Here is a 12,519-nt window from a genome sequence, read left to right on the forward strand (position 1 = left end):
TTCACCTTAAAGGAAAGTGCAAGGTATAGACCCATGGTAGTCACCCACAAGACAATATAACCATCAGCTCCATCATGAATAGTATTGACTAAATACCACGACATCCCCACTAACGTCGTCAATGCCCAATAGTGGGTGTAGAACTAGGTACCAACATATGCTCCCAACCACAACACACACCACACGCACACACACATGAGCATACATCGACACAAAGTTCAGCGTATTGAGTTTTTGTCATGACTCCGGAGATCAAGAATGTGTTGTGAATCGCGTACATACTTCTACCTTGGCAAAATGCAACGTCTAGATCCTGTGTATACTGATCTGCTTCAAAAATCTTATCTTTGGTGCTCAGAATGGGTGGACCTTTTTGACGCCCTCAATAATCTCAAATGGTGCCTTCCTCGTAGACGTGTGAACCGTGTTGTTGTAAGCAAACTCCACTAAGGGCAAAAACTTTTCCACTAAGTCTTCTCATCAGAGATGTATCACTTTAACAAGTCTAAAACCACCGAATTGGCTATCTCCGACTGCCCATCAGTGGATGAAACGAGGACAAGAATATAAATCGTGTGCTTATATTCTCCCATATTGCTCTCCAAAACAAACTCATGAAGCGGGGATCTCTATCTAAAACTATAGATTCAAGCATACCATGTAATCTAAAATCTATGAAACAAAGAGCTTAGCCAAATAGTCAGCTTTTACAATCTTCTTAACCGAAATAAAATGGGTCTGTTTTTTGAAGCGGTCAATGATTGTCTAGATGCCATCATGCCCCTTTGGAAGATCAAAAATAAAGTCCATTGCTATACTCTCCCAAGGTCGGTTAGGAATGGGTAAAGGTTGTAGTAAACCAAGGCCTTGTGTCTGTCACACTTGACCTTCTGACACACTAAACAACTCCGAACAAACTCCTCCACATCCTTTTTGAGCATTGGCCAATAGAAATATTTTTCAACACCTTTCAAGGTGCTTTCGATGCCTCTATGGCCAGCATCAGCTGGATTATGGCACTCTATCAAGACCGTGTTCCGCAACCTGTGAGTAACACACGGCATTGTCTTCCGCATCAAATAACCTTCCTTTAGAGCATAGCCTGCAACTGTCTCCCCACTTTGCAACAGGTCAAAGATGTGTAACTCTGGATCTGTGGCGTACTGATCAATCATATCTTCGAAGTTTTGATGATTGCCAAAATAGCCAATATCTATGGCTTTCGAGACAAAGCATCTACCACCAAGTTACTGTGACAAAATGTTTGTCCATCTCATCTGCTTATCCGAAAGTTGCTTCCGAGACGAGAAGATCTCAAACTCTGGTGATAAGTGAACACTATAAAGTCTGCTCCGGTAGAAAATGGTGCCACTGAGGAGAGCATATGTGACTGCCAATAGCTCCTTCTCGTAGGTCTGTGTCAACCGCTTTGGTCGTAAGAACATTCTACTTTCATAAGCTACAACATGGCCCTCCTACATTAAGACCGCCCCCACACTGTGTCCACACGCATCACAGTAAACCTCAAATTGTTTCTGCAAATCTAGTAGAATCAACACAGGACCAGTTGTCAATTTTTTTTTAAGAGTCTTAAAGGCTGCAATTTCTGATAGATCATAGCCCCAAGCAAAGGGAACTCCTTTCTGAGTCAAAGTGTGTAGGGAAGAAGCAATCTCCGCAATCTTTCATACGAACCGCCAATTGTACGAACATAAGGCCAAGAAGTTGCGAACTTCATGTACACTTTTCAAATCTGGTCAATCTCTAACAGTTTCGCCTTTGGTCGGGTCCATCTTTACACCCTTTGAAGAGACGATGTGTCCCAGAAAAAGTGTCTCTGGCAAGAAAAACTCGCTCTTTTTCTCATCGGTGTTCGGGAAAGGTGCCTCAACTTAGCCTTGAGCCGGTTAAAAATCAAGATTAGCCGGTTGCAAATAATCGGAAAAAAAACCGTTAACATATACTAGAGAACAGTTGAAAAATCCTGCCATCAAACAGTGCACCACCCTTACCCAACACTACACCAATGCTGCTACAGATCTCGGATATATGTGGATGAACCTCTAGCAATAGGCATGTAGTGCCGAATGTATTATGCCTATTCTCAACTAGAATGGGGGCAGGGCCCAACAGGCAGCCCCTAGACTACCATACCTATGGGAGGTGGTGTTAGTTTAGGCATCTCAAGTGAACTGCCAGTGTGAACCTTGTATTTATTTTGGCTTTTAGGGATTTATTTCACTTATTTGTCAAAGTCTGGGTAGGGCAAATTACTGAGGTTTCTACATAAGAAACCCTCAGCCCCTATTGTATTATCATCAAATATCTCATTGCCTTGGTTGATTGGTTCAGTGCATCTCTCTCTTTCTCTCTCCCCCGTGCTTTCTCACCTTGGTCTACACGCTTCCGCATCGCCGACTTTGACATGGTATCAGAGCAGCGCGACTGAAGACCTTGGGCGGAGCAAAGGGACCCAGAGGAGAAGAAGAAGCCCTCGCCAACGAAAATGCCCTGCTGCCCTGGCGTTTTTTAAAATACCCTGCTGCCTGGCGTTTCTGAAACGCTGCCCTGCCTTGCCCTCTTCCCTGCGCAGAAACCTGCCCTGCTAGCCTGGCCTTCTGAAACGCAAAGAGAACGCCCTGCTGCCTGTTCTGCCCGCCTGCACAAAGTTCTGCCCGGCTACCTAGCGTTTTGAAAACACACCCAATTGCCCCCACTCTGCTGCACTGGCGTTTTTGAAAAAGCACCCCCCTGCTGCCTGTTTTTCAGCAGTGATTCCCCCGGCTGAATTGGAAGGCGAGTGCAGCAAGTGCAGAGGAGGTGGAGGAGGTGGCAGAGGTGCGAGGCTTTGCGGCGGTCGTGGCGCGGCAAAGAGGGATCTGTTGGAGCGACTTGGGAAGAGCAGCAAAAGAGGGTATGGACAACCAACTAAAAGCTATGGAGAGCAGATCAGCCTTCGAGTCAGCGGCCTATGCACCGGCACAGTTCTCAAGGAGACCACCCAATTGTTTGGCTCCACATTGTGAAGTCAAAGGCAAATGGGCGAGTTTGATTGAGGATGACGGCATCGGCAAGCTTGACACGGATGGCAGTACCAGTACTCAGTTAGCTGCCTCGGTACCCGGGAGGTACGACCACAATTATTGTGATTCGTCGCTTTGTTTGGCTTAAGAGTTGGAAGCTAAAGGCAAAAGCAAGAATTCAATTGAAGACAAAGTCAAAGGCAAGCTTGACAGAGACTACGGTAATAAAGGTTTGACAGAGAAGATCGGCATGGCACACGTGGTGGTGGCCACAATGGCCTCGACGTCTGATTTTTAGTCGAAGAGCAGGTGTCACCACTAGCTTCAGCCAGAGAGAGGCTTGAGAGTGGCAGAGAAGGGCAGACAGTGCTCCCTATGATTGATTTGGACCCTTGTGTCACGTGACACATCCAACCCTATGTATCCATGGACAAGCTACAGCCTGACCAGGGTTCAGTTCAGTCAAGTCAGTCTAGAATAGGAAGTGATCTGGCACTTTTCTGAGTCTGTTCGCAAACCGTGCATGTCCAGACACTTAGATTAGATGCATATCCTCTGGTTGCACACAACATGACCATCAGATTCTAGTCAAATCCCATCAGTAGCATTTTTACAGTGCATAGACCTACTTTCCCTATTTTTGACATTTTTCACTTATTATTTTAAAGTGACTTTTGTTGGAAAGTAGGTAGGGCAATTTTGCTAAGTTTGTATATAAGCAAACCTAGCGCTAGCACTTTCTGGCAGAAGAGGTAGCAGGAGCACTCGCTCAACAGGCAACTTCTCAACAGAACCCCCAAGAGGCCTAGCGTTTTTACATCACAGCAGAAGGCTAGCGTTTTTAAACCAGATCATCCAACGTTTTTGCTCTTGTAGATTCCTGGCGATAGTAGACCAAGCAAAAACCCCAACGTTAGCAGATTCTCCACAGCAAGACCATTTTCAACCCTAGCGTTTTTGCATCTGCAAGGCACTTCAACGTTTTTGCAGATCTTCACGACGGAATCCCCACAAGCATCAGTGTTTTTAGTTTTCAACGTGTCGTCGTCGCATCGTCGTCACCGACATAGAGTCATAATTCAGCAGATAATATTTGCAAATTTCAGCCATTAGCATTTTCAGTTTTCAGCCCTCGTCGACGTCCTCATCGCCGTCGACATCGTCGGCAAGTCCAAGCATTGTAGAGATTTGTGCAATCAATAGTAGACCGCTCTCGCCATAGAGAGTGGGGCCTTCGGAGGAGGGTGTTGACAACATTCTGGTGTCGTATTCTCTTCTCTATCTTCCAGTCTCATGCACTTTTAGTCAGTGTCATTCACTTTGTGTCCATTGCACTCTCTCACTAAAAGAACGGAAGGCTCCCCCTTTCCTAAGTAAAAGGAACCTTGAGCACAGTTCGGAGCACTCATCTTTAGCAAAGTTCAACATTCATTCCACTGCACCTTACATTGGTATCAGAGCTTTGGCAGTGTTCTCTATCACTGAAGGAAAGAACCACAAGAACCACAAATTTTTTTTTGCTTGTTGCGGTCGCACGTAACCCAAGACTTCTTGGGCGTGTCGATTTCTAATCGTGTTTTTGAAGAAAGACAGGAAACCCAAGAAAGAAGGGCTTGTCCACCCTCCCCTTGTGCCTCTTTTCACTCATTGAGAGCGGACCGTGCACTTAGCGGCCGGCCAATCGACGTGAGGTGGGAAAAAGGAACCTTGATGTGAGCGCAAGGCCGCCAAGGGGTGCGCCCGCGGAAAAGAGCAGAACTCGGGTGAAGAGAAGATCCTTCTCTAACACAGATTGCAAGCGAAAGAAGAACCGCAAGAACCTCAAGACCCTCAAGAACCGCAAGAACCTCGAGAACTTAAGAACCTCGAGAACTTAAGAACCCAAGACCACAAGAACCCACGACTTCAGTGAATGGTCATCACTCGAAGCGGAATGGATACTTCGCACGAAGGTAGTGAGCATGGAAGTGGAGAAGAAGAATTTTCCCCACCAGGGGTTTTTCTTATCCTCTCCCTTCGATTGCACTAACTCCTATGGAGGCTTTCGACAAGATGATGATGGACAGGGAGTTAGAAAGCGACAAAATCATGGCAGCCATAGAGCGTGAATACGAAGACAGAATGGCCGCCATAGCGCGTGAGCGTGAAGAAAGACAAGCAGAATTTAATCGTAAGACCAAAGCAAGAAAAGAAAAGAGCGACCAACACAAGAAAGAGTTCTTGCGACTCTTTTCTCAAGTGCAGGCACAGATGCAAGAGATTCGGGAAAAGAAGACTCTCTCAGTCTCTTCTTCTCCCAAGCATGACACACAGGATTTGCATGATGATAAGCATGATGATAATGATGAGCATGATGATTTGGATAAGCATGATGATTTGCATAATCAAGATGTGATTTCTCACAAGCATGATGATTTGCACGATAGAGATGATGTGATAGTTCACAAGGATGATGGTTTAGTTGATGCTTTTTCTAGCGAAGCTAACCTCGTTGCAGATGCGATCGATCACGAATAATCGATCTTGGCTTTCGAGTCGAGGTCCAAAGAATCCCCACAAGAAGGTTCGATCGATTACGAAGAACCGATCTTGGCTCTCGAGCTTAGGTCCAAGGAACCCTCACAGGAAGTACTGTGTGTTCAGCACGCAGTGAAAAATGTTGGAAAGTAGGTAGGGCAATTTTGCTAAGTTTGTATATAAGCAAACCTAGCGCTAGCACTTTCTGGCAGAAGAGGCAGCAAGAGCACTAGCTCAACAGACAACTTCTCAGCAGAACCCCCAAGAGGCCTAGCGTTTTTGCATCACAGCCGAAGGCTAGCGTTTTTGGACCAGATCATCCAACGTTTTTGCTCTTGCAAATTCTTGGCGATAGTAGACCAAGCAGCGTTAGTAGATTCTCCATAGCAAGACCATTTTCAGCCCTAGCGTTTTTGCATCTGCAAGGCACTTCAATGTTTTTGCAAATCTTCGCGACGAAATCCCCACAAGCATCAGTGTTTTTAGTTTTCAGCATGTCGTCGTCGCATCATCGTCACCGACATAGAGTCATAATTCAGAAGATTAAAATTTGCACATTTCGGCCATTAGCATTTTCAGTTTTCAGCCCTCGTCGTTGACATCGTCGGCAAGTCCAAGCATTGTAGAGATTTGTGCAATCAATAGTAGATTGCTCTCGCCATAGAGAGTGGGGCCTTCGGAGGAGGGTTTTGACAACATTCTGGTGTCGTATTCTCTTCTCTATCTCCGAGTCTCATGCACTTTCATTCACGGTGTCATTCACTTTGTTTGTGTCCATTGCACTCTCTCACTAAAGGAACGAAAGGCTCCCCCTTTCGTAAGTAAAAGGAACCTTGAGCACAGTTCGGACTCATCTTGAGCAAAGTTCAACATTCATTCTGTTGCACCTTACACCTTGTGTAGGAGTTCAAGTTATTGGTGTTTGGACCCGTAGGTCGCAGTTCAAGGCACATGCATCTGGCAAGGAACCAATCAGGCGTATCAAAGACACTATGGATGGGCGCGCCAATTCATTGTTGTTGGTCGGATCATGGACAGGATGTGTTCCAGATTTCATTATCTTGGAGTGTTATATTTTGGGCGTGATATGTTCACACTTCATGAATGGGGATTATTGAACGTAGTCTTGTCTACAGTTCAGATTTTCTACAAAGGCAACCGATGCTCAAGATGGCATTTCTTTCGGGTACAAAGTTAAGGAGAGCAACACCGAGGTGTATCCAGTTGGAGGCCACTTTCTGGGGTGTCCATGGTAGCTTCTTCATCAACTTGGTTTCACTATTGATGTCCACTATGAGCTGCAAAGAGGGTGTTAGAGTTTAGGCATCTCAAGTGAACTGCCCAATGTGAACCCAATATTTATTTTGGCTTTTAGGGATTTATTTCACTTATTTGTCAAAGTCTGGGTAGGGCAATTTACTGAGGTTTCTATATAAGAAATCCTCAGCTCCCATTGTATTATCATTTGTTATCTCATTGCCTTGGTTGATTAGTTCAGTGCATCTCTCTCTCTCTCTCTCTCTCTCTCTCTCTCTCTCTCTCTCTCTCTCTCTCTCTCTCTCTCTCTCTCTCTCTCTCTCGTGCTTTCTCACCTTGGTCTACACGCTTCCGCATCGCCAACTTTGACAGGTGGAAGGGGTATTCATCCACCGACGAGATGATTCTAGCAGCTTAAGGCTAACCTCTCTCTCATCTCTGTACAATTTCCTATCTTTCTCATGCCCCCAATCTCTCTTCTCCATCGCTTCGCATTTTGTAGGTAGGACACCCTCTTTATGTCCCCTCTGCCTGAAGTGATTACCCCTCCTCTCTTACCTCCTTGTGAGGCAACCTCTTTGTAGGTTGTTTGGCTTCCAAAACTTACAAAAAGAATTCCAAAAGTCACTGCTAATAAAATGACTTATAAGAGGTGGTTCACGCGGTAAAATGCCTGGATGATGAAATGATTGTTCTTATGCAAGAGAGATTATGCAAGTGTGACTGGCTTGGACATGCACGTCCCGCTAGGGGCTCACAAAGGTGCCAGGCTCAATCCTAAGCTAAGACTCGTGCTAGACTATGGCAGAAGCGTGTCCACGTGGCAAAAGTGAAGTGCACACGTGACATCCCCCCTATTAAAAGTGAGGCACAGCTATTGAACTTCTATCTGAACTTCTGATGTTGACTGATAAATGCTTATGATGCTATGGATACATCACCGATAAGAATCCCTTCGAAACTAGGGATTGATGTTCCTACGGGTGCTGTGAGTGTTGTGGGTATTGTTGGCGATGCAAACAACGTGTAAGGGTCACTATCCAGCCTTACTACGATTGCCGAATATCAGCATGGGCTCTATACCAAATAGCATAGTTACCGCGGAACGCATTCCCTAGGCCCTCGAACATTGGAACGCCGTTTCCTCCCCCCCTGCAAGGCCGGAACGTCCCGCGGTGACCACTTGATACCGGAACGGCTCTAGAACAACCCGGAACGGCTCAGAACGGCCCAGAATGGCCAACTCTCAAAATGGGGAGAAATAGGCAGTTTGTTGCAAATTTTTAGTGAACATTAGGTGTTTTTTAGAGTGTGCAAGGACTCAAAATGCACCCACTCACACCCATTCCCTTCTCAAGTAAATCCACATGCTAAGCCTTCAGCTCTCTCGACTCTCGAGTCTCAAGCTCTCCCCCTCTCACTCTCTCAAGCTCTCTCCCTCTTTCTCTCTCTCAAGCTCTCTTCCTCCCTCCCTCCCTCTCAAGTCTCTCCCTCTCCCTCTCGCATCGTCCATGGCCTAGGGGTCTTCAAATCGAGTTTTTTGTGAGTATTAGAGTCAAAGGACTCTAATACTACTTGTATTCAAATTCCAAACATGTAGAGCTAAAAATTGCATTATTTGGGTGTTTTTTATGCCTCCCGTTCCGCGTCGTTCCCGTTCCGGACCCCTGGCCGTTCCCCCGTTTCGCGGGGGTCCCCGTCGCCGTTCCCGTTCCGTGTTCCGGGTAACTCTGTCAGATAGTGCTGACTCTGCCTGTTGTAGCAAGAGTTGTTCCCCAAACACTGACTGTGGTGAAAACATTACCGGTGTTGATGGACTGAGGTTTGGTTCCGGAGTTCTTTCCAAAGGTTCAATGACGAGGGAAATGGATGCACGCTACATGCGAATGTAAATGCAGAAGAGGCTAGGGATCCTGTCCCCAACTCCTTCCATATCCGCATACAAAGCTAGGAGATCTTGGTACTCGAGATCTGGGTTTTCTTGTATCCGATGTCGATCTTCCTTCAAAGACATGGCAATGAAGATGGGACCTAGTAAGTCCACGGTCGGGACTCAAAGATTCTTTAGGGGAAAAATTTTGGGAGAGGTTCCTTGGGTTCTTGAGTTCTTGAGTTCTTGGTGTTCTTGGTACTTCCCTTGAGTTCGCGAAACCGAAGCACACAAAGCTCTGATACCAATGTCAGGTGCAACAAAAGAGAATAAGGATTTTCTCAAATCTAGTACTCCGCACACAAACTCAAGGGACACTTTACTTCACTTAAAAGAACTGAACTGATCTGAAAGAAAGAGAGAAAAGAGACGACACAGGGATGTCGGGTCCCAACCCTCAAGGGTTCCCCTTGCTCTGTTGTCAGAGCAAGTACTTTCTTTATTCTTGCACAATGCTGCTGCAATGACAAAATGCTGCGATGCTGATGCTAATGGGTACTGATGCTACCGATGTTGGGTACAGAGGTACTGAAGGGGTACTAAGGTACTAAAGGGGACTATATCAAAGACGATGATGTCGACGACAGGTACTGCGGGTTCTATGTCGAAGATAGGAAAGTCGACGACAAGTCTATGCCGAAGACGAGATACTAAGGGTCTTTGTGGACGAGGACGAAGTCCACAACGGTACTGTGTCTAAGACAGTGAAGTCCACGACGAGGTCTATGTCAAAGACGGTGATGTCGACGACGGGTATTATCGGTCTATGTCAATGACGATGATGTCGACGACGATGACAATGGTGACTGTGACGATGACGATGGTGTCGTCGTCCAGTCCGGAATTGCGATGACGATGCGAAGGTACCGTCGTCAAGATAGGGATTTGCGATGACGATGGCAATGGTGTCGTCGTCAAAATAGTGACTTCGATGACGACTATGACGATGGCGATGACGACGATGGTGTCGACAACAACAGCGTCAAGGCTGAAAATTAAAAACGCTAGGTGTTTTGCGGGGGATCTGCTACTGCGGCAATACTGCGGCCTGGATATACAACCACTTCGCCGCGCTAGGACTGAAATGCAAAAACACTGGCTGATCTGGCTGAAATCTGAAAACGCTGACTGATCTGTTGAATTCTGAAAACACTAGGCTGATATGGTACTAGATGGGGAATCTGGCGAAGATCTGCAACCTGGTGGGAGCGGGTTCTCGTGCTGTCTGCTGGAAACTAAAAACGCGAGGCTGATTTGGGTCTTCTTCTTCTTGAGAAAAAGCTACGGCTCCTAATGAGGTGCTTCTTGACTGCTGGGTGTCTGCCTCCTTGTGTCCCTCCTTCTACTTCTACTGAGTGCCCAATGGGTTTCTTTTATAGATCTTTAGCAATTTTCCATACCTAATTTGCTCAAGATGAGTGCTCCGAACTGTGCTCAAGGGTTCCTTTTACTTACGGAAGGTAGAGCCTTCCATTCCTTTAGTGAGAGTGCAAATGATCACAAACAAGTGGTAAACACTATGAATGAAGGTGTTGAGACTAAGAGATAGAGAGAGAAGAATACGACACCAGAATGTTGTCAAACCCTCCTCCAAGGGCCCTACTCTCTATGGCGAGAGAGGTCTATGCTATTGATTGCACAAATCTGGTACAATGGTCTAGATGCAATGGACTTGCCGACGATGTCGACGACGATGAGGACGATGACAAGACAGACTGAGATCTAGAAACGCTAAGGACTAAAATCTCCAAATCTTGTATCTGCTGAATTTTGACTCTATGTCGGTGACGACGGCAATGATGACGACACAACGACGATGCGCTAAAAACACAAATGCTGAATCTGCAAACACTAGCTGATCTGACCGTGCGGTGAAGATTTGCTGCAGGAAGGTGATCTGCGAGGTTTTGAGGCTGCGGTACGGATCCTAACTGTTGAAAATGCAAAACGCTGATGCAAGTGAAGGTTCTGTTGCTGGGAATCTGCAAAATGTTGATGGTAGTCTGCAGTTGCAAAAACGCTGGGCTGACCTGCTGTCTGCTGCAAAAACGCTAGGGAATCTGTTGTGAATCTGCTAACGCCAGGCCGATCCGCAAGTTTCACAACGTTGGGGCTGATTTGCAAATGCTGAAAATACTAGGCTGTCTCGATGGCTGAAAAATGCTAGGTTGTTTTATCAGGGGTCTTGCTGAAAAGATGCACTGCCAGACACTTGGTCCTATTGCCTCTTCTGGCAGAAAGTGCTAGCGCTAGCTTTCCTTATATATTGCCTTAGTCAATTAGCCCTACCCACTTTCCCAACAAAGTCACTTATTAATAATAAGTAAAAATTTGCTAAAATAGGGAAAATAGGTTCTATGCACTGTAAAATGCTCTTGATGGATACTGACTGTAATTTGATAATCATGTTGTGTGCAACCATAGGAAATGCAACTACTCTAAATGTCTGGACATGCACGGTCTGCAGACAGACTCACAAAGGTGCCATAACACTTCCTAAGCTAATTGAACTCTTGTCATGAAGTAGCTTGTCCACATGCACATAGGGTTAGATGTGCCCGTGAGATGAGGCGACCTCTTTGTAGGTTGTTTGGCTTCTAGCGTGAAGTGCTCCCTTTGTATGGCTGTCACCAGCCTAGGGCACATCCAAGAGGTGCTTTCATTCATAATCCAATCTGTCTACCGGTTGTTAACTTTGAACAAAGCGTGATTGCATCCATTGCTGCTTGCTTAGGGTCACCCGAATGCATCTTCCAATGCCAATTCTCACAAAAGCACCACTCTATTCCACACAAAGCTTGTCAAGACTTGGCAAGACTATAAACAGCTGCAGCTCGCTACTCGAAAATTTTCATGTAGTATTGTGCCATACAGTCTAGGACTAGTGACTCTCGATGGTTTCAAATGCCCTTCAATTAGATAGCATTTTGATTCGATGGATCCAAATGCCCTTCAATCAGATAGCATTTTGAACAGGCTTCTGGATGATGATTGGATTCTCGTGTTGGCAATTGTACTGCATCCTCTCTCTCTCTCTCTCTCTCTCTCTCTCTCTCTCTCTCTCTCACAGATCTGGAAGGATGACTCACTAAGAGCGTGGGACGACGCTGTCCGGATCGAAAGAAGAAGGTAACAAGAAGGAACGCAATAAGGAAGACGCCCACGAAAAGGAAAGTCCTGCTGAAGCGAGCGGGGGCCTTCTTCTGCTTACTCTGCGCAAGCAACGCTCTGGGCTTGATTCTGGCCATAGTGCTCCAAAGCGGGAATTTTGAGGACTGAATCTGGTGTTTTAAATCCTCTTCGGGAAAGTCAGCTAAGAGCCCCGTCCCGCATTGGACGTTAAACACTCTGAATCTCTCTAAAAATAAGGAATGCCTCCACGAGAAATTTCATGTTGGGTTTTTACTAACAATACTCGAAGGACTAAGATGCAGCCCTATCAACAAGAGATTTGTGACTTAAAAATTTTAAAATATCAAAGTAGCAAGAACTTTATGAGGCCGGTAACAACCCAAGGTTTAAGTCTCTCTAGCTCTCTCTAAGAACACTACAGCATAAAGATATTAACAGGCTCAAGATCGTCTCTCACTTTGCATCAACACTAGAGTCCACCATACGTGACACACACCATTACACACAGGCTTTCCCTTGACCCCTCTCACTCCTTCGTTATGAGCTACAAGAATGTAATCTTTTGCCACAATCCAATCAAACATGCGCACACACACACGCACACATCATTGCATCTCTCACTCTCTCTCTTTATTGTGCTTATACAAACGCTTGAAGCCT

The 12,519-nt window shown here is 45.9% G+C and overlaps 1 protein-coding gene across 1 annotated transcript in view; it reads right to left on the bottom strand.

Annotated features, from left to right (window-relative positions):
* The window catches only part of LOC147435158 (peptidyl-prolyl cis-trans isomerase CYP18-2-like), a 55,372-nt gene extending 43,338 nt beyond the window's left edge, over positions 1–12,034 (bottom strand). Inside the window, exon 1 of the mRNA XM_086488266.1 lies at positions 11,817–12,034. Within this exon, the coding sequence (XP_086344392.1) occupies positions 11,817–11,975 (159 nt within the window). The 5' untranslated portion in view covers positions 11,976–12,034. The remainder of the gene's footprint in view (positions 1–11,816) is intronic.
* Positions 12,035–12,519: the final 485 nt, after the last annotated feature.

This window comes from Adiantum capillus-veneris, chromosome 18 (assembly GCF_014529385.1).
Source record: "Adiantum capillus-veneris isolate H3 chromosome 18, ASM1452938v2, whole genome shotgun sequence".
NCBI lineage: Eukaryota > Viridiplantae > Streptophyta > Polypodiopsida > Polypodiales > Pteridaceae > Adiantum > Adiantum capillus-veneris.